The sequence below is a fragment of the Fistularia commersonii genome, chromosome 10 (assembly GCF_037954325.1).
Source record: "Fistularia commersonii isolate RoL2024-O1a breed Wild chromosome 10, RoL_Fcom_v1.0, whole genome shotgun sequence".
Classification (NCBI taxonomy): domain Eukaryota; kingdom Metazoa; phylum Chordata; class Actinopteri; order Syngnathiformes; family Fistulariidae; genus Fistularia; species Fistularia commersonii.
Genome location: NC_141293.1, coordinates 9,831,081 through 9,853,799, shown reverse-complemented (window position 1 = coordinate 9,853,799; position 22,719 = coordinate 9,831,081). Strand labels below are relative to the sequence as shown.

At 39.3% G+C, this 22,719-nt stretch overlaps 1 protein-coding gene across 1 annotated transcript in view; it reads right to left on the bottom strand.

Annotated features, from left to right (window-relative positions):
• The window catches only part of LOC147230343 (mannosyl-oligosaccharide 1,2-alpha-mannosidase IA), a 210,505-nt gene that overhangs the window by 117,318 nt on the left and 70,468 nt on the right, over positions 1-22,719 (bottom strand). The window contains exon 2 of the mRNA XM_086153671.1: positions 6,038-6,134. Coding sequence (XP_086009797.1) covers positions 6,038-6,134 — 97 coding nt within the window. The remainder of the gene's footprint in view (positions 1-6,037; positions 6,135-22,719) is intronic.

Genomic DNA, 22,719 nt, shown 5'->3' with positions numbered 1-22,719 from the left:
GACTAGTCACCAGTTGATCATAGAGCCACATATAGAAACGTAAAACCATTTACTGTCATTCATACATCATATAGAAACAAATAATCATTCACTCTCTCATTTCTGCCGCTGGGAAATTCAGGGTCTCCAGTGAACCACTATATGAACGCAGAAGAAACCTCAGAGAAAGAGGTGAGAAGATGTTTACTCCGCACAGGAAGGGCCTCCTGTTAGAATCCAACCAGCGACCTTTTAGCTGTGAGGCAGGAGTGCTAACCACTCCATCGCTGTTTACTCACAGAAAGATGTTAATTCAAGGCATGTAAGATGATTAAATCCAACTGTGACAAGGACAAAACCTCCATGGCAGAGACAGAAGTCATTAAAGAATAGTATACACACAAAAAAAAACACACACACACACATATGTATATATATGTATAGAGAGAACGAGAGAGCTTGCACAATGGTTGGTGAATAAGAGTAAGAACGAATGCATAAATACAAAATAAAGTACATAGATTACACGATGACGATTCACATATTTCTATAACAGTTGAACAATTAATACACATTGTTAACTTGAGTATTTAATTTATTAATCAATATTTTTAAATCATTTTTTGATCTGGGTCCCAAATGACAGATTTTTTTCACCCAGTTTGATACTTTTCATTCACTGAGAAAAAATTGTGTTTCCCTGACCATGTGTACTTTCAGCATTTGGAAATACTGAGGATGACGCCACGGGTGACAGCCCTTTAATGTAGAATATGACCTTGATTATACTGTACTCTGGACTTTTGTGAATTTGAAAAATAGTTTGCTTGAACATCCATACAGATTGTAATTGAACGGAAGCAGAAGGGAAGTGGCAATATGTAAATAAAAAATTAAGGTAAAAAATATATATGTATGTACATGTGTGCATATATACAAATAAAGGTCTAGATATATGGGTAAAGTATGTAAATGTAAATACATGTTTTTTTTTTACAGTAAATACATCTATACAGTGTTTATGTACACCGCATGCACAATTATTAGGAAAGTTGTATATCTGAGGATTCATTTTGTTACTGTACAACTACAGTACTGTTGGTAAATCCAAAATGTTAATAAACCCTCAAACCTCAACATTTCGTAGTAAAAGTGGAGTTTTAGCTTTCTTAAGAGAATATTTATAGGTACGCTATTATTAGGCAACTATTAGTGTGCAAAATTATTATGCAAAACAAACATTTTACCAACTCACTTGTTTATTTTCACCTGTTAAATTGAGAATAATAAACAAACTAAAAAACTTACGAATAAACATTTCTGAAATTTCAAAAAAAAAAACCCTCAGTGACCAATATAGCCACCCGTCTTTTCATTAACAGTCACAAGCCTTCCTTTCACAGAGTCAGTCAGTTTCTTGATCTGGTCAGAATCAACTTTTTGTGCAGCTGAGAGGTGTACAGTTTACTTTCACTGTAAATATCCTGCTTAAGAAGGACCCAAAAGTTCTCAATAGGGTTTAAGTCAGGTGATGAAGGGGGTCGTGTCATTAGTTTTTCATCTTTAAGGCCTTTACTGGCCAGCCATGCAGTGGAGTACTTTCATGCATGTGATGGAGCGTTGTTTTGCATAAAAATCAAAGCTCTCTTTAAAGATGCAGACTTTTTCCTTCACCCCTGCTTGAAGAAAGTGTCTTCTAAAAATTACCAGTAGGTCTGAGAGTTGATTTTGAGTCAATTTTCACTCTTAAAAGGTCCAAGTAGCTCATCTTTAATAGTACCTGCCCATACCAGCACCTCACCTCCACCTTGCTGGCATTTGAGTCAAAGTGGAGCTCTGTGTCTGTAACTGATCCAACCACAGGCCCATCCATCTGCTCCATCAAGAGTCGCTCTCATCTTATCGGTCCACAAAACCTTTGGAAAATCTGTCTTCAGATATTTCTTGGCCCATTCTTCATGTTTCAACTTATGTGTCTTGACCGGTGGTCGGGTTTAAGCCTTTCTTACCTTGGCCATATCTCTGAGAACTGAACACCTCGTACTTGTTGGCACTCCAGGTGGGTTGCAGTTGTGGAATATGGCAGCACTGGAGGATAATAGGTTCCCGGTAAATTCATGTTTGTTTCTTCTCAAATCTTTGGCAGTTAATTTGTGTCTTTTCTTCTCGAAACATTTCTTGTGACCCTGTTGAGTATTTTTAATAAAAAGTTTGAAGTTTCAAGACTGCTGCATCCCTCTGAACGCCTTTTTATAATGTTAACTTTCCAGAGTCACTTAAAACTCTCTTTTGGCCCATTTTTCCTGAAAAGAATCTGCCTAATAATTATGCACACCTAGATAGAGGGTGTTGATCTCCTTAGGCCACACCCTCCCTCATTACACAAATACACATCACCTCATATACAATAAATCCAATAAGCATTCAAGTTTATAAAACTTGGAATTGGAAATTATGGATGAAATGATGATATGGGCAAAATAATAATTTGCCTAATAATTGTACACATATATGCATGTGTGCACATATTTCAGTGTAAGAACTTTCATGTGATTATAAAATGAGGAGAAATTGTTAAAAGTAATATAAGTAACCCACTGTTCTAATTGCCCCTGGTGACATGCTTTTAATAACCTCTTAAAATATGCTGCATTTTAAATGACGTAGAGAACATCTACACCGGATTCAAGAAAAAAAAAAACCCAAAGAAAAAACGGATAATGAGGCATTTACAGCCTTTGGGGTCATAAAAAAGCAGAGCAGAGCAGAGGGGGATTACAGTGGCACTAAAAAGAAACAGGGTTAAGGAAAAGACAGAGGGAGATGAGACTGAAAGTGCACCATGGAAGGCTCGAGCACCGCCGGTCCTGCCGGTCCTGCCGATCCGCGTGATGCTTTCATGGAATTCTGAAATTGTGATGACTCAGCGTACTGACAAGCTTCATAAGAAAACACTAACTGCACATCCTATCTCAATGCATCTCTGTTTATGCTCGGGATTAAATTAAAGAACACAGCATCCAATTTCATACCTGGCTTCCCGCACCACCCACCAGAATGTGACATTAACTTGCTCGTGCCTGCCCTTTCTCACTCACCCTATCCTGAGTCCCACCATCCCTGCTTATGCAATGTAAGGCAAACAAAGACAAGCAAGGAGAAGGAGGATGACACCAGCAATACATTAACAACGTATATTTGCTTAATAAATTATAAATTGGGTAGAAGCTGGCGCCCTCACACTCACAGTGTGTATCCCAGTTTTTTTTTTTTACGTGAGCACATCAGTTGGATCTGCCTTAAAGTTCACGGCTAAGTAGAGGCTGCAACGTACAGTGAAAGATGGCAATTAGCACGGAGAAGCTGTGCATTGTGGGAAACCTTTAGCCCCCCAAGAGGATCATTATTTGGAAAGTCTTCAACGTGAGACCCAGCGCAGTACAAATAGCACTTTATTACAAATTAAAGCATAACACACATGCATTCACATACACTTAGCCAGCAACAATAAGCCACTTTATATTTGGTTCTGGTACTCTTTGCTGATTATCTGCCGATCTATAAATAGCTATATATTATGGACTATCTTCAGTCCAGATTTTGATTTGATTGGTATTCGCCACATGCAAAGATGAGAATGTAACAACATACAAAGGGAGCAAGACGACGATTTGATAAAACCTTACACTATCCTATCATCACCACCTAAATAGTAATAACTCAGCTACGCTTTCTGGTCAAAGGAACAGCTCATCTGCTGATGTTAAGTCCTTCATGGTGGGATTCCCCACAATGCCGTGCACTGACCGATATGCACTACTGGTCCATCCAAGGACCCCCTCGGATCTGCCTCCAATTAGGGGCTGGAGGAACCACAGCGACGACACCGTGTTCTAACAGTTAACAAAGATACATGGTGACACAAGCTCACGGGTATAACCTCTCTGTCGGAGAGCTTCAAACACCATCCCTTTAACAAAGTAGATCAGGTAAGACACTTTCCGCTCATTTTTCACTTTAAATTTGAACTTTTCTGTTGTTTCCCGCTGGGCTGCCATGTCTGCTGTCATTCCATCTTAACCCAAGTTTTGCAAGAATAAAATGTGCTAAAACTTTTCTCTGTGACAGATCCACAGGGGTCAATAACGTACCCAAAATCATAGGACAGAATGAAAAGTGAAAAAAAATGGACAAACGGATCCTTTTATTTATGAAAGAAAAATTCTCCAATGTAGTGCAAAATAACTCAACAAATTCCAAATTCATTGGACAACTCTACTCTCTGAACCGGCACCTGACAATACGTCGAAGGCCAGATGTGTTTCATTTCTCGTATTTCAGAATTTAACACATCGTGAACGCAAAAAAAGCCACAGATAAATGAAAGCCCAGGTGAGCAAACAAAAAGCAAATAAATAACTATTTTTTACCCAACATTACTTGATGAATAGGTCAAAGCTGAAACTATTTTTAATCCAGGATTCAATTCAGCCTTTCTTTTCAGTCCAAAAAAGAGGCTGGTTGATACTACTTTTTACGTAGTTCTTGGACGAGCGGAATGCTCTATACATGCAGGCCCCATATTAGAGTTTGCATGTTCTCGATATTGCATTATTGGTGCACCGAGGTTCAACATCAACTCAAGATCTGTACCTCATTACTGAGAACTCCATGAGCATGCCGGATGGTCCTCTTGGTCATGACTAGAGCTGTGGCAGATATTTATGTGGAAAGCTATTCTCGGCCTTCTTCCCGCCTACCTTCTCACCTTTATCAGTGAGAGGAGCCTCAGATCCTCAACCCTGTTCCCAGGATGTTCTTTCACTGTCTGTTCCAAGAGTCGGAACTCAATTGGGAAAAAAAGGCATATTTGCTGGTCCTTTTTGCCTTGAACGAACTACAGAAAAGTCTGAAACCTGACAAGACTTGGTATTACCGGGGGATTAATCGGTTTCCTCCTGGATCAATAAAGTATTTCTGATTCTGATTTAAGAGAACGTTCGACAACTTCGTTGATGATCACCTGGATTGATGAAGCTCTTATGAATGTATGGTTATTTGATTATCTTGTGTTTTTATAATATGCAGTATACACCTGCTGATTGATTGTCTTTAAATAAAAATAAAATACAGAATGACTAAATAAATAAATGAATAAAATAGAGGTGTGTCTAATGTCATTGTTACTTTCGGTCTGGTTCAGTAACTTCAGGAACTGTAGCAAAATCTATCAAAAAAAAAAACACAATAAAACATGATCATACTTTTCTGTTTTTCAAATCCTGTAAAATGCACTTGGCAAGCACAGAAAAAGGTCTACTACTGCCAATAACAAATTATCTTAACAAAATACAACCTTTAATCATGAAGCTGCCCCTGAAATGATCAGGCATCTGGTGATCTGGCGTTAAAACAAAGGTCTAGGTATTTGTGACAAAAAAAAAAAAAAAAAAGTGAATTTGTTATCAGTTAAAAATGGCTTGACAAACAATATGTTGTTAACAAGAAGATTTTAAAAGTCAACTGGCAGGATTGAGTGCAGCAGCAGTTGTATTCCATTGGGGTTATGATAAGCAATTTTCATTTGACTTCTGCCTGTTTCCTGTGTGTGACAGATGGCATTGTGGGTGAAATCTAGCACTTGGCCTGTAAATGTCATCTGAGGTTTGCTAAGGATGTAAGAATATGAGGTGAAATCCATACATAGTGTGATACATTTCCCGTCACTCACATGGATACATTTATGTGTCACCTAAAATGTGTTATTTCATACTGACTAGATTGTACCAGTATAGATCAGATTTATGTGCTTTCTGTGTCTACATGATGTCTGAAACCCAGTTGTTACATAAAGCACCCGATTTATGTGAATGCTGATTAATATGTATTGAGCCCTCTGTCGATTAAATCAATTAATACATTCCCAACATTTGAAAAATAAAGCTCAAAATACTATAACTGCTGGAATGTCCAACAGTTATTCCGAAATGTAGGAAAATGTACCATTCATTATGAAAAATGACCTTTCTGACCTTGTGAGCCTCGAGTGAACACCTACCGAACATGTTGCCGATGTGCCCGTTTCTGGTCAAAGGTCGCAGCTCGTTCTTGCCCCAGGCGTACTGCTTGTAATTGTCCCAGGCAAACTTCATCATCTGCGACAAACAAACATAAGCAGCAGCCACGTCAGTCAGTAAATAGACATCATGCCCGCTATTTTCCACACGCAAACACGTCATCAGATTTAAATGGCTTACAGCAATGGGAATAATTGCTTATTGATCAGGTCTGGATAAATACGGCCTACCACGATCAAATCCACGTGACTGACGTTTGGACTCTTTCCTCCTGAACTTTATGAAACAAAATATCTGTGGCAGTTTTCAGGAGTAACTATTGGAGATGTGAATTTTGATTTGTAAAACCACAAAGTAACAACTGATACAGACATACAGGGAGAGCCAGACGGAGAAGAGAAATGTCAAGTGTATATTTTCAGTAGGGGATCCCAAAAATGCATCTTTGCCTGCAGCAACACACACTTGCAATTATTGTAGCATGGCTACAGGCAATGTTGGTTTGTGTTTATCAAATAATTCTATGAATATCCAAGACTCAAAAACAGACAGTTGGCACTCCAGGCAGATCTGTGGTTCCTTTCTGCAATTTAGCTGGTTGGGGGAAAAAAAAAAAACTTAATGACTAAATTGCATGCCGTGTTCAAAATGCCGACTGTGCGTGTGTCTAAAAAGAAAACATTATTAACTCTTAAAGAAAATTCAGTCTCAATAAACTGACAAAACCTAAAGATTAAAATAGAAGAAGAGTGATTAACACTAATTCACATATTGGAATATTTAGTGTAATGAGCTTCAAAAATCTCTCAATGAGGGAAGGATCTGAACTGCATGAAAAGAGATCCTTTTGATATATTGGTTTTAAAAAATTAGAATAATCAACACCACTGTCACCGAGACGCCAGATCTTTGTTTCAAAGGTTGTTTGCAGACGAGTTGTATATAAGGTTTTTATTGAATTGACATTGAAGGAATAAATTTAATTACATAAATATCACCAACGGGATGTTATTGAGATGTTGCAAAATGAGACAATGCACTTGTTCATTTGCCCTGACCTGTCAGTTCTCTCTCTTTCCACTCTCTCCAAATTATACCAATAGACAGTTCAGATGTAACCTTCTGTTTTGATTTTAAAATCTACACAAAAAAAAACAAAACCCTGAACCTGGAGAAAACTAATAGTATAGACCTTGTTTTTTTTCTTCTTTTGTACTTTCTTGCTGGATTTTGAAGAAACTCAAAAATACTCTCAAGCAGAAGAAGCACAAAATAATGATTAGTGACGCGTTTCCATGGTAACAAGCAACTGGGAACGGTATAATGGCAGCAACTAATATAAAAGCCTTATTTGAGGAAAAAGAGAATTTATCAAACGCAAATAATCGGCATGTTCAATGGAGCGAATTTAGAAAATTAGTTAATTTATGCAACCAGACTTTCGCTTTAGAAATCACATTATTTAGTTTACGATAAAACTTTGTGACCACAGACAGTCTGCCAACAGTCGTTGAGGCCAGCAGCACTCAAAGCTGTCATTATGATCCCTAAACAAGGATAACTGCAACACTTGGACTTGGAATTGTGCAGGTACAAGAAAATCAACAGCATGCAACGAACAGCACTTTCATGAAAAGGGATGAGATTAGTCAGTTGGTGAAAGAGGTCAGTTTTCTTTTCACAAGTGTAACAGTGTTATTTGCATTTGCTAATGTTCTTCACACTGAAATAATGAGGTTATTGATCAAGGTTTGCGGAGAAGCGATATTCAGATATCGCCTGGGACATGACAGCGAGGATGTAGCCGACAGCGCTTAACACCCCACAACAGCACTAAACATCCAAACCATGTTTCAAAATCTGCAGATTTGCATCTTATTACTCCTTGCTTTAAGCAGTAGGCCCGGTCTTTGAATGTTCTATTTTCATCTGCATCTTCACAGCAACAAAAATGTTGCTCATTCACTGCTCATTTGTTGATTATCTAAACCTCTTACAGGGACGCTGGAGCACATAACTAGCTGTCAGTGGGCGAGTTGCGGGGTTCACTGAGCCACATATGGAGACATACAACTGCTAAAATGTCAGATAGTGACCAACAACTATTCAATCCCTCATTCACACGTCTGGAAAGAAGAATGATGCAAAGAAAGAATAAGGTTGGTTAAATATTAAATGTATTTTGTTTACATGAGTCTTCTAAGCCTGCCACCTCAGCATGTGCCTCGCTGCTGCACTTGACTCAGTAAAAGTTTGTTTTGGCAAGTAAGTCAACCAGCAAACCCTCCGCAAAATGGCCTGCAAAGAAATGTCACCGGAGAAAGAGCCAATGATGAGACACCAGAAGGGTCTTGGATTGCCAGCAAAAAGATGCATTTGAAAGAAAATACCAAGAGTAGTACTAAAACGTATTATTATATTATAATATTATTATTATATTAACATATTATTCTTATTCTTATTCTTACTCTTAAACAGGTTCATCGCACCATGCGTTTCACATGCCCCTCCGGGTCGAAAAATGTTGTCCACAATGAAAGTGATCTGTGGAACTAAAAAGGTTGGAAACCTTTTTACTTTAATTTTGGACATTCTTTATTCTTTTGTGTTTATAATACTTACAAATCATAAGTACTTTGTGTGTTGGCTGCTACTGAATGTATTAAATACTGTAAGTCATGACAGTTTAAGTCAAAAAAATAATGTCTTTAGGGAATTTATTAAACATTACTAAACCACTCTAAAGTTATCTTGTTGGTTAAAGGAAAAAAATATTATAACTCTAAACCAGAAAGTCATGCATTCTTTACACCCAGTGGTTCAGGTGAATCAACACTCGGATGAGCTCTGTGTCACAAAGCAGGGAAAAGACAGGTGTCAAATAATCGTGTTTTAGGCTCGTTCAAATGTCAAACTAAATCTAATGTGAATGTGGTGTTTGATAACCTTCCAGTGGAAATGCCAGCTCCTTGTTGTCTCTGTTTTTCGCATCTCAAAATTACTTTCTCTTATAGTTCAGCAGCCAAACATTTCAAATTAACTAATTTTCTTATGCTGTAAGTTGGTGTTAAAGTGTTAATACACATCTGACATGGGAGCATTTTGAAAGTGTACACATGCAGTCAGTCAAAGAAACTAAAATAGACAACAAATTGCCAAAAACCTGCTCTTGGAAACCTACTCTACAATCAAACCTGAGTAGAATACGAGTCCTGGCTGATCCTGATTTCCAATTGTCTGTGAATGATCGGCCGTCATGAGACGACAGGTGAAAGGCGAAGTGAAATTCACATCAGTGAATCCAGGAGTCATTTCCCCTGACAGATTCTCCTGTCCTCTGGCTTCACAATGTCATCTGTCCCATCAGTTCCACATAAGACTCTTGCCTTATGGTAATCTGCTGCAGCCTGGAGAATGCAGCATATAGCAGATTAACTCTGACAGGAGATATACCTGGAAATCCTCTAACCATCACAAAAAAAAACCTCATTATATACCTCAAAGGACAAGGATCAAGCCACTTCTCAGATGTATGCTGTTCAAAATGTCAGAAAACAAAGACTAAGGGCCACAGGGCTGAGATCTATTGACAGGTGAGTCACCAGTGTCTACAAGCTGTAGCATTGCAGCATTTGTTTTCTTTAACTATATTTTGGGAGTAAGAGAGCAGTTCTCTCAGCTAGTTCCCATTTACTAGCAATCGCAAAAGATCAGTGTGTGTGTTGGGGGGAGGGATCCATACTCAATTATCAATTCATACACATAGTAGTGAAAGAACAATGAATGCTTGCTTCTATGAATGAAAATCAGCAAATATCTCCTTGAATCATACTCCATTTTCCATCATAATGGCCCATCTCCGTCCTCAAAGGCTTGAAAAGAAAAACAAAAGTAATAGGAGAACGGTATTCACAGAAAACTCAGACATGATAAATGTTGGAACCTCTGGCTCACTGTTACTTCGAAGGACAGTGAAACACCAAACTAGAATATCAACCACAGGGGCTTTGAGTACTAAAAAAGTGCGACTTCAGAAAAATGCCATTAAAACCATTAAAGCGGCTCAAACTCATTTTTTGCAGCCGTAAAGTATTAATAAGCAATGAAGAAGAGGCTGATTCCCATCAGCCCTTAACAGTTAAACACAACATGATGATATATTTACCTAAGATTGGTATCAAATGCTGTGTGTACTCCATTTTCATAGAACATGCAATCACTTTAGAAGTAATAATTTCTCAGGCCTACAGTTATTATCATTATCCATCTTCTGCTGCTTATCCTGCACTCAGGGTCACGAGGGATGCTGGAGCCTATCCCTGCTGTCCTCAGGCGAGAGGCGGGGTACAACCTGGCTGCCAGTCGATCGCAGGGCCACATATACAGACAGATAACCATTCACTCACTCACTATTTCAGGCAATTTTCATTATTATTATTATTATTATTATTATTATTATCATGCAGGGATCAGTGGAGTGATCAGTGGACCCTGGACTGATCGCCAGTCAATCACAGAGTCACATATACAGACAGACAACCATTCACCTACTCACCCACTCATTCGGGGCAATTTTCATTGTTATTATTATTATTATTATTATTATGCATGGATCAGTTCTGAGCCCCCTCTTATTTGCAGTGGGGATTGACAAGCCGAGAGATGAGAATAGACAGAAATCTCTACGGACCATGACTCTTGCAGATGACATTGTGATCTGCAGTGGGAGCAGAGAGCAGGTGGAGAAAAATATAGAGAGGTGGGGGAGAGAGGTGCAGGGTCACGGCAGCAAGACAAAATACATGCATGTGAATGGGAGGGACCCAAGTAGAAGGGTTAGGCTACAGGTAGTGGAGGATTTAAAGAAAAGATATACAAGACAGAGGTGAGGCTAGCGATGCAGTATGGTTTGAAGACAGTGGGATTAACGAAAAGACAGGGACCAGAGCTGAAGGTAGCAGAGATGAAGATATTGAGGTTCTCACTGGGAGTGACGAGGATGGATTGGATCAGGAATTAGTCCTTCAGAGGGACAGAAAATGTTAAGTTGTTTGGAAGATAAGGTCAGAGAGGCCAGACTGAGATGGTTTGGACAAGTACAAAGGAGGGATAGTGAATATATTGGTTGAGATATTGGTATGAAAGAAGAGGATGCGGAGAATAGGGTTAGATGGTGAAAGATGATCACTGTGGCAACGAAGATTCTTATTACTGTTGTTGTTGCTGTTGATGTTATTTATTACTATTACATTACAGTTATCATTTTTGGTTTTGCTATTCTAATTTATTGTCATCATTCACAGGAGCAAGTGCTGACTTCATTTTTGACATGCATTTACTTATGCTGTGCTGTAGATGTCCAAATAAGACTTTGTTGCCGTACGTACAGTAGGTGTTCTGTTAATGATGTATTTCCATTGTCTTGTTTTTTTACTTCATCACATCGCACCAACGTTGAATGCCGCTGAAGTGAATGACACCTTATGTATGTCATCACACTCATTCTTGATCTAAAGTAAGTTATAGAAGAAAACAGCAGAGTCGACTATTTTATAAACAGTCATAAACATTTATAATATAATATATATAATTTTTGAAAAACCTTGACAAGGATCTCAGTATATGATTCAATGGTTTTGATGGGATTTCACTCACTGTGATACTGTGCATACAATGCTCTGTTTCTTAGTGGTCTGCAAAGTTGAGTGCAGTTGACTGTAGTGATAAAACTTTCAAATAGATTCAATAACATCAAACCCCACTATCCCTGTTTTGAGGCCCTGATGAAACATGCTTGCCATTCAAGTATAGACCAACAATCACATTCATCCCGGTCCTGAAGTCAAAAGAAATTCGCCTGATTAAATCAGACATTTCCATCAAGCAGTTGTCTTGGTTCCAGGCTCAGAATACATTTTTTTCCCTCAAAGTCTGCAGAGAAAATGACAGGAAATGTGGTTCTAGAACCGAAGGAGATGTGATACCAGGAGCAAGGAGGTTCATACAATATGATGGGAAACCTATACTTCTCTTCTATTTTTGTTTCGCTCTTGTGCATGTCATGGCGTGAGATTTCGAGTTGAAGCACCAATCAATATCTGCAGTTTCAGCAAAGCATGCCACCCCACAGCTGCTTCTCCCGGGGAAGAAATGGATGAATGTTTGGGACTTCTATGGTTAAACTAATTGGCTGCTTGTTGGGTCGAAAATATCAATAAATGAACAGAGAGTCGGTGATTAAAATGAATCGGGGATTGACTGGTGATGTAGCGTGCTAATACCGAGACTGCAGGGTAGAAATCATGATCGCTAACTGCACGATGGTCCATCAGCCACAGCATTAAAGTGACACGAGCAGATGCATCAGTGATTACACTTACAATTTAATAACTCAAACCACTACTAAAAACCCCTCAAGATAAAAAGACATTTCACAGCCCCGGTGATATTTAACTAACAGAAAAATGAACAAAGGAAGTTCTGATTCTACAGCAATCGAAAAATTACTTGATTTTTTTTTTTCTCTTTTCTCTGACATTAATCTGAGGGAAGTGTTTGAATATCACATTCCTTAATGAAAAATGTTTTGCATTAATGCTGTATCATCAACATTCACCTGCATGCATCTACCAGTTGTGCAGGAAGTTCACAGTGCCCCCTTCTTTTTTTTTTTCTTTTCGAAAAGTGATTTCAAAACTCAAGGTTATGACCAAGTACTCTCTGCATGTCTGACTCTGTTGGATCAACACTAACAGCCTCCACATCTGCCAACATGAGCTTTCCCAGGTGCACAATTATAGCTCACTGACAGAGGGCTAATAAGAAAACCAGTGACTCACGGTTGAATCACGGTTGAATCAGGGAGGAATGGGCTGTTTGATCTGCAAGCTGACAGGAAGCCCGGGAATTACCGGTACTCAGTTATAGAATCTTTTTGCCTCGCACAAACCCGACTCAGAAGATTGTCTAGAACATCCACAGCCAATTCCAGGTGTGAGCAGGAACCTCGAGGTTTGGTTCGACTTCCAACGGCGTCTATTTCGAGAGATGGTTTATGTTGGTGGGCAGGGCTTCGCACGGGTAGATCACTGGGTCCAGTCAAATCGAATTTCAGCTGTCAGTTGTGTAATTGACAGCATCAATTCACAAGTGAGAGAGTAAACCGGTGAATCTAAATTGGCAGGCTGAGGTGGTTTATGAAAAAAATAAATAGTACCTGCTAGCAGGAATTTAACTGCTCACTGATGTCACCAGAATTATTATATTGCACTTTTACTTGGGCATACATTTCCAACGGTATTGTAGCCCAAAACAAGTGATAACAGCTAATTATAATAAAGGTGAGATAGTAAAATGACAAACAAAAACAATAACATCACCATGTTCACAGAACCAAGATTTTAAGCTTCTTTATAAGTGTCATTTCAAACCCAATTTTGGGTTTGACCACTTTGGTCAACTGGGGATGCGGTTTACTTTGTGCGTTTTTGTGTTCAGGGTTTGTTCTGGGGTGAGATGAGGTGAATGTTAATGTTCTGGTCCCTGCTCAACGAGACAGAGGACATTTGACCAGATTTCATTAACAGCTAAAATTAGATTAATGCAGCTTCAACAACTTTTTTTTTTTTCTTAACATTTTAACAAATGGTATTGAAGCAGAGAAACACCTGGGACAGCAAAAAAATACGGGCTGAGGATTCTCCGTGGCAACGACATTAAAAGCATGGATAACAAGCAGGGTCTGCATAAAACGCTCTGTCTCATCGGAAAAGATGGAATAATGAGATGTTGCCAGAGGGGGAAGTGTAAAACCAAATTTTAGATGTGAGATAAATCCAAGTTATAGTATATCTAATGACATTCTGCAATAACTGAGAAATTAGCAGTACTGAGACCCCACTACAGACTACCACCAAATATTATAAGTGCAGTTTTTCTCTCATGAACAAACTTATGGAGGCGTTGCTTCCTGTGGCTCTGCTGATTGATATTAAATGGTTTCTCTTTCCAAAACCAATTCCAGAATGGATTCTCAGAGGTTTTTTGAAGCTGAGGTTCAATAGTGTTGATGAACAGCACAGGTGAATGTATCTCTGCGCAAGCAGAATATTTCCTTCACCGGAAATTGATTTACTCAATGAAATTACACATGAAGTAGCAGCGATAGGCGGCCCTGAGATCAGACATTCCTTGCTGATAGTTAATTAGCAGACAGTGTAGGTTGGAACAGGCGCCTCCACCAGTGAAGATCACTACACTTCATTGTAAACAGGGTCTTGGCAGCTGGGCTTGGACTCAGTGGCCCAGGAGAGGTGGATTAGATGGAGTACATTTTTGTGGCCAACTAATTAGAGCAGATCTTCTGCTTAAGGCAAGGCTACAGTCATCGTACCCCCGATAGCACCACGTTCTGTGGCTTTTTCTTCAAAGGACTGTGCTGAGACATCGTGCACACATGCGTGCACACACACAAAAGCTCATTTCCAAGATAATGTTTTATAAAAAGAAAATGTATGGGAGATATCCGGTGTTCTTTTTATATGTGAATGCACTTGTTCAAGCAGCATTTTATCTAATTTCAACTCTGAAAAACAACAACAAGAGGCATGCATCAAACACCTTTGTTTTTTTTATTTTGTTTTGAACCAGTTTCAAGTCATTTATGCAGAATGTTTTTTATCTATTTAGATTTTGCATACTTAAAGATCAAATTTATTTTCTATATAATTTGATTAATCTCTTTTTTAACACCCGTAGAGAGGATCAACATGCTAATTGAAATTGACTGTTATCATGGGATTGCTCATCGTATATAAAAGTCACCCTAAACCCTTCATGTTTGTCACATTGCTGTGCTACAAACGAGGACAGTAATGACAATAACAACAACAGATGGACATAATGGCTCCAATATGTTAACTTAGAAATACAAACCTCGAAATTCAGTTCCAGCAGTTTGGCACTGCAGTCAAGTCAACAACCCATAGGGGAAGTGTCAACATACTGGTCCATAAACAGAGGACGCCTATCAGTTTCTTCTTCTTATGCAACAATTGCAATAGGAGAATATCTGATCCATCTAATGGTGCAATACACTCTGTGGGCTGACGCTAGCATTTAATGGTTCTTGTAGTTTGGGAACTCTTGCACCATAACTGAGAGAGGCAGCCAATTAGAAACAATGTTCCTCACTCACTCTGCAGCTCAAAATTGACAGTCGTACCAGATCGAAGTGGCTGCGACAAGAAACATCTACCAGCCGTTCGAGCAAATCCTCAGTTGCACACACAGACTCAAAAAGCTTCATTATGGAGTACATCTGGATTTCCAGTTCAGAGACCCCATATCATTATATTTTGAAGATTTCTCATCAAAATATGTATGTAAAATGTCCAAACTATAAAGTAATTATGGAAATTATGTGGTAGTATTGATCCTATATGAAGAACATCGGACAAGATGGAGAAAGGGGCTTGACTCAATGCAATTATCACAAAAGTTGTATTCCAAGAGACTACTGATTCCTTCTTCGTCTTCTCCTTTCGGCTTTTCCCTTCGGGGGGGTCACAGCGAATCAACCTTTTCCATCTAACCCTGTTCCCTGCATCCTCCTCTCTGACACACACTACCTTCATATCCTCCCTCACTGCATCCATAGCATACATCCTGCAATTCCAGCAGACGTCTACCAATATACCCACTATCCCTCCTCTGTACATGACCAAACTATCTCAGTCTGGCTTTCTCTGACCTTCTCTCCAAAACGTTTAACATGTTGTTCCTCCCACAAACTCATTCCTGATCCTATCCATCCTGGTCACTCCCAAAGACACCTTAGCATCTTCATCTCTGCGACCCCTAGCTCTGCCTCCCGTCTTTTTGTCATTGTAACTGCTTCTAGGCCATACAGCATCACTGGTCTCACCACTGTCTGGTACACCTTTCCTTTCATTCTTGCTGATAGTCTTCGATCGCATAGTACCCCTGACATTTTTCTCCACCTGTTCCAACCTGCTTGAACCCGTTTCTTAAGATCTATTCCACACTCTCCGTTGCTTTGGGCTGTTGACCCTAAGTACTTGAAGCCCCTCAACCTCTTGATCTCCGCTTCCTCTAGCCACACCGTCCCACCTGGGTTTTTCTCATTCACACACATATTAATATTATATTATTCTCGTAAACAGATATTAAGCACGCCTCAAAGCCCCACAGACATGTTCTCACCCAAAGTGTTTTGTAATGCAGTTGTTCTCTCTGGTTCCAAGACCGAAACCTACCCTGAATCTGCAAAGGGTTCGGTTGGGTCCCTGATAATAAATCACCCAGCATGCTGGCATGGCAGTCCCCAGACACAGCTGCCTTAATGAGGTGCTGTGTCATCACCTGAAAATGAAGGAACCTTTGGCAGAAAAAACACAGAATCAGCTCCCCCCCCTGTACGCAAGCATTACCCCTGAACTCCCCCCTTTACCTCTTCCCATTTGCTCCCACTTCCAGCGCTAAACCTTCGACAGAGCGGAGCTATTTCCTACCCATTAAAACCACATTTAAGGTGAGTAGTGACAGAACTCTGCAGGTCTCTGAAGGCCACGGCGAGCTCATCCTGAGTCAGCTGGATTGCAGGGAGTCGGAAAACAAAGCAAAAATCCAGAGTGACAGGCAAGTCAGAGAGAGGAAACAGCGAGCGGGAGAAATTATGAAAAGTATGAGAAAGTTCTGTCATGAGTAACATTTATTAAAGTCAAAAATGAAACATTCAAAATATAATAAATTAAATCAAGTCTACGGCATTGAAAATTGTGTCTTGGATGGAGTGGATTATGTTACAACCCTAGATTAATAAGATTAATGGAGTTTATACAATGGGGAGAACAAGTATTTGATAAACTGTTGATTTTTCCGCTTATCCCACTTGCAAAGCATGTAGAGATCTGATATTTTTATCATAGGTACTCTTCAACTGTGAGTGATGGAATCGAAAACAAAAACTACAGAAAAACACACTGTATGATTTTTAAGTAATTAATTTGCTTTATATTACATGACAAAAGTATTTTATGCATCAGAAAAACAGAACTTAATATTTGGTACAGAAAGCTTTGTTGGCGATTACAGAGATCAATACTTTCCTGTAGCGTCCTGTAGCTCTTGGCCAGGTTTGCACACATCGCAGCAGGGATTTCGGCCAACTCCTCCATACAGATCTTCACCAGATCCTTCAGGGGCAGTTGCTAGGCAATATGGACTTTCAGCTCCCTCCAAAGATTTTCTTTTAGGTTCAGGTCTGGAGACTAGCTAGGCCACTCCAGGACCTTGAGATACTTCTTACGGAGCCATTCCTTAGTTGCCCTGGCTGTGTGTTTGGGGTTGTTGTCATGCTGGTAGAAAAAGCCATGACCCATCTTCAAGGCTCTTACTGAGACAAGGAGGTTGTTGGTGCAATATGGTGCAGGTGTCCTGTCCCCTTTGCAGAAAAGCTTCCCTAAAGAATGATGTTTCTACCTCTTGGGTCGGGATGGTGTTCTTGGAGTTATACTCATTCTCCTTCTTCCTCCAAACACGGCGAGTGGAGTTTAGACTAAAAAGCTATATTTTTGTGTCATCAGACCACATGACCTTCTTCAATTCCTCTTCTGGAACATCCAGATGGTCATTGGCAAACTTCAAACTGGCTTGCATATTTTGTGGCTTGAGTAGAAGGACCTTGTGTGCGCTCCAGGATTTAATACATGATGGCGTAGTGTGTTACTGATGGTTTCTTTGAAATTGTGGTCCCAGCTCTCTTCAGGTCATTGACCAGGTCCAGCCGTGTAGTTCTCGGCTGATCCTCACCTTCTTCATGATCATTGATGCCCTGTGAGGAGAGATCTTGCATGGAGCCCCAGACCGAGGGAGATTGACGGTCATCTTGAACTTCTTCCACTTTCCAATAATTGTATCAAAGAGTTGTTGCCTTCTAACCAAGCTGCTTGATGTGGGTGTCCAGTAGCCCATCCCAGCCTTGTGCAGGTCTACAATTTTATCCCAGATGTCCTTACGCAGCTCTTTGGTCTTGGCCATTGTGGAAAGGTTGGAGTTTGTCCGACGGAGTGTGTGGAGAGGTATCAATTATACAAGTAAGGAGTACAAACTGGTGCAGTTAATACAGGTAATGAGTGAAGAACAGGAGGGCTTCTTAAAGAAGAACTAAAAGGTTTGTGAGAGCCGCAATTCCTATTCGTTGGTAGGTGATCAAATACTTAAGTCACGCAATAAAATCCAAATAATTTCTTAGACATCCAATGTTTTTTTCTGGATTTTTGTTTTGGATTCCATCACTCACAGTTCAAGAATACCTATGATAAAAATTACAGACCTCTACATGCTTTGCAAGTGGGAAAAGCTGAAAAATCAGCAGTGTATCAAATACTTGTTCTCGCCACTGTATGTGTATATCAAGAAAATATCACTGAAATTAAGAATGCTAAAATAGATTAATAAGTTAAGGTAACAAAAATATTTTAACTGTCTAGTCTTGTCTTTGTGGATAAGATACAGTTCTGGTAGTTTTTAGATGTAGTTGTCAAAAGTTAACACTGAGGATACAATAAAATATATTGATTTATAAATACCAAACATATCTAAATGTTGAAAGTGGAATTTTTCAAATAAAAATTCCACTTTCAGAAATAAACTCAGATTTTTTCAGAAATTATTGACTGTATATACCTTTATAACTGGGTCTCATTATATGAAAGCATGTTTGAGTGACAAACAGTACGAGTCAGTTACTCATTGGAAGGTAAGTATGACTTCAGTGCAGGTTATCAGCACCTCTCTTCTTGTCGAACACTGTCATCACGCTACAATATGCTTACAGGGTCCCACTGACTCCGTTGCAGCTGTCCTCACTGCTCAAAGCCCATCATTTGACAATATATACGGTCTGTGCTAAAGTTTTTCCCACCGGTGGGTTGAAAGCTCCAAAGCGCCATGAAAGATTCATGCCAGCTTTAAGAGAATCGCCATAAGGAGCTCAATGAAATGCCTAAACAGGGGTCTTAAATTGTTGGGTAGATGGATCTGGAGTATTAACACATCTAAATGGCCCCAGCAGAGACTACTGGAGATAATTAGGGAAGAGACAGATGATGGGAGCTTTGAGTGGACCCTACAGTGGGATTAAATTGTATTCAGGCAAATCAGAATTGGAATAGAAATTGGCAAACGTCTAATCAAATCAGGTTCTCGCCTTGTTTGGATGACTCTCTGGTCCTCTGGCATCAGTATGTGCGAACAGTGCTTGCTGTGTGAACCCTAAGATGACCTTCTGGGAGGCAAATGCAGCACAGTGAGCTGATATTCTCCCACCGACAGCCAAAACCAAACCGCGGCAGGCTTGCAGATTCAGAAATACAACCTTACAAAAAGAGGGGAGGAATGTGATGGGTTGAGTATGGGGTGTTTGCACCACAGCTGACTTAAAAAATGGTGAGGTTTGTAGACATAAACACAGTGGGTGGGATGGTGGCTGATTCCTCAATTAACCAATTGTTGGTTAGCTGATTTCATCACTCACATTGTGACTTGTTGGAACAGGAAAAGCACACGTGTTACACAATTATTTTCAATACCCAGTTCTGTCTCTCAGGCCTCTGGCAACATTCATCATTCTGCCAGAAGTGACATACAGTATTTCAAACAGGAGCGGCTCTCAGCTTTGTCCTGCTAGAAGTAATCAGTAACTTTACACTTTCAAAATAAAACACGCAGCAAATGGCACAACTTCATCAAGTTGATAAAAAGCTGCAGCAGCAGATCCAAAATCAAGCGGCCCAGGGATTTTCCCCACAAATGACTTTGTCTAACAGATAGAAAGCACTGTGCAGCTGAACTCTACACACTTTGCTAAAAAACAAGGGCTGAGAAACTCGCCACGTTAAACTGACCCAAAATAGATAAATGAATAATCAAATGATCCAAATAACGAAAGCCTCTGTCTAAAGACAAAAACATTACGTTAGCATTGTAGCATTAGCATTGCACTAGTACCCTTGGTCAGTCTTCTTATATTGAATCCAACTGTCAATGATGTTATTTATCAGGTATTACATTAGAGGTATAGGAAAGTATGCAAACTGTTATTTTTTGCAAAGCCTCTTGTAATATTACAATGACATATGTATTATGTAGAATGGTAAGCATGGGTTTCGAATAGGTTCAGTAAAAATTAAGGTTGAGGGTTTAGCATTAGCTGAGGAAACCTTACAGTTGCTGCCACTGGTAAGCTTTTATAAACATATCGGTAAAGTGGGGTTTGCCAGGGGAACAAGACGACATCCTTGTCTCTATTCTAAGGACTCTCTGTAAGCAGTGATGGAGTTTAGATCTAACAAATGCTAACAATACCTCTGAGCGCTGACTGATTACTGGAGCGACTTGAGTGAAACACTTGTTTACCACCTGATTTAACTGAGGTGCTCTTTCTCTCATGTACTGAGAGTATTATTTTCCAAAGATATGTTTGTTGGCACAAGAGCTCTGAAGTCAACGCTCAAACACTTCTTTTAAGTTTTCCCGCGTCACTGAACTGGCTCGAACCCCGCAAGGAAAGTTGGCGATATCTCAGGCAGCAGAGCGACTCAGTGTAACTGAAACTTTTGAAAGAACATATTGCATTCCTGTATTGGGTGGGGGGAATGTTACACAAAGTGATCACAGTTTTATTAGAAAGCAGGGAAATGAAAGGGATGACAAGGACATCCAGAGGAATCCAGCTAGAGGACAGGAACCCCTTGCAAGACCTCACCATCTCCCACAAGGTTTCTGACAATGATTGAGTTCTGCTTGTTAGAAACAAACCCATGGGTTCTGTCATTGTCACCGAGCGGTATTTTATAAAACTCCAACCAGGCCTCATGGCCCATTTACAGGTATTCCTGTTGCTACTGTATATTTTATTACGCATTATTAGGAAGTAGGACAAGTGTCGCTCAAATGCACCAGGGACAAAAGGGAAAGAGAGAGCGTACTGTTAATAGATTTGTGGAGGTAAGTTGAGGTGAATTTCACTTCAATGAAAAGACATACTTTCAGAAAAAGTGACAACTTTTTATGCAGTATCACTGATCTTCTCCCCCATTCAGATTAATTCCAGAATAAAATCTACACTTTTGGTCAGAAAGAAATGTCTTGGTATTTCGAATACTTTCATGACCTGCCAAACATCACATTTACATAAAATAATGGACACAGGTAAATTATCGAACCTGTCACTGTAATTATCATATCAACTCACCATACAGTAGATAAACGTATCCACAATACATTCAGCAGTACATCGAAAACAGGACCTTTGCTTTTGACTGCATTGTTAGGTGGCTTTTGACCTTGCCTTGGAAACAAAGCATCTCAAATGAAAAAGCATCTTAATTTGAAATATGATCTGCCCTAAAGGTACACATCTGAACGGAATTGATTTATTAAAAATTATACAAGCAGGTATCATTTTGTTTTGAATACTATTGGGGAGAGGAGTCATCCCAAAAAGGCAGTTTACTGTGTCAGATATGTTCATCCTGTCATCCAGTCTTTAATTATGAATGTTTACAACAAGGAAGCAGCTATAGATCCATGTTGTCGACAAATATATATATTTTTTTTTTTCCTGCTAGCAACGATGATGCCCCCCAAAAAAGTAAATGTTAATCATTTAAAAAGATTATCATGATCACAAATTTCATTATGGAGCGAGGCAATCAAAATGTAACGTACTCCGTCTCACTTCTCTGGAAAAGACTCATTTTTGTAGAGTCAGTGTAACAACTCCTTTCTTTCCTCTTTAAATGTTTAAATTGCAAATTAAAAAGCCTCTGGCTCAATTTCTGATCCAACTTTTCTCTTTGTGATCCGAATGATAGCAGATTACACTTTTTTTTTATTTGTTTACGGTGATCATCCAGTGAGCAAATATTTTGAGGGCATTTTAGAGAAACGGTTTCAGCTGCTTTTGCCGTAGTGTGATTTGTGTATCTTGCTACAAAGTCAGTAATTGCTGATTGTGTTGCATTGTCATTATATTTTACTTTGACCCTGCAACACAGGCTTGGAAACTTTGAAATACTCTTCTCTTCCATTTTATTTTTACTCTTTTCAATTTTAGCTCCACATGGTCCTTATAATGTCAAGGCTTGGAATCTGAGCCATGCAAATAAAAATTCTACTTCCTTTCATTTCAAATAAAAAGTGTTCATTTGGGTGCAGGGTTTATTTTAGAATTTTGCAGCTTACCGGTTTTCTAATCGCTTCAATGCTACTTTTAAGGACAAATGGATATTAACTGATGTCACTGCTCATCCAGTTATGATATCGGCTTAAAGTATAAAATAATTAGGTTATTTATTTATACTTGTATTCCGTTATGTACTAGTCGGGCATTTGCTCTGTGAACAGCAACAGCCAATCCAAAGTGAATTTGTCTGTCCTTATACAAATCATGGATGATAAATGAAGCACTTCATGTAAAGTATGAAACTCTGATTTCCATTAGCGGGCATGAAAATCAATAAGTGGGCCTGCAGATTCCATGTGTCCGGATAAGCAGAATAACATTTCCTTATTTCATCATTACTTTCATTTAAAATGCAAGAAACATTTTTTGCTGAGCCACAGGTTGACACATGTG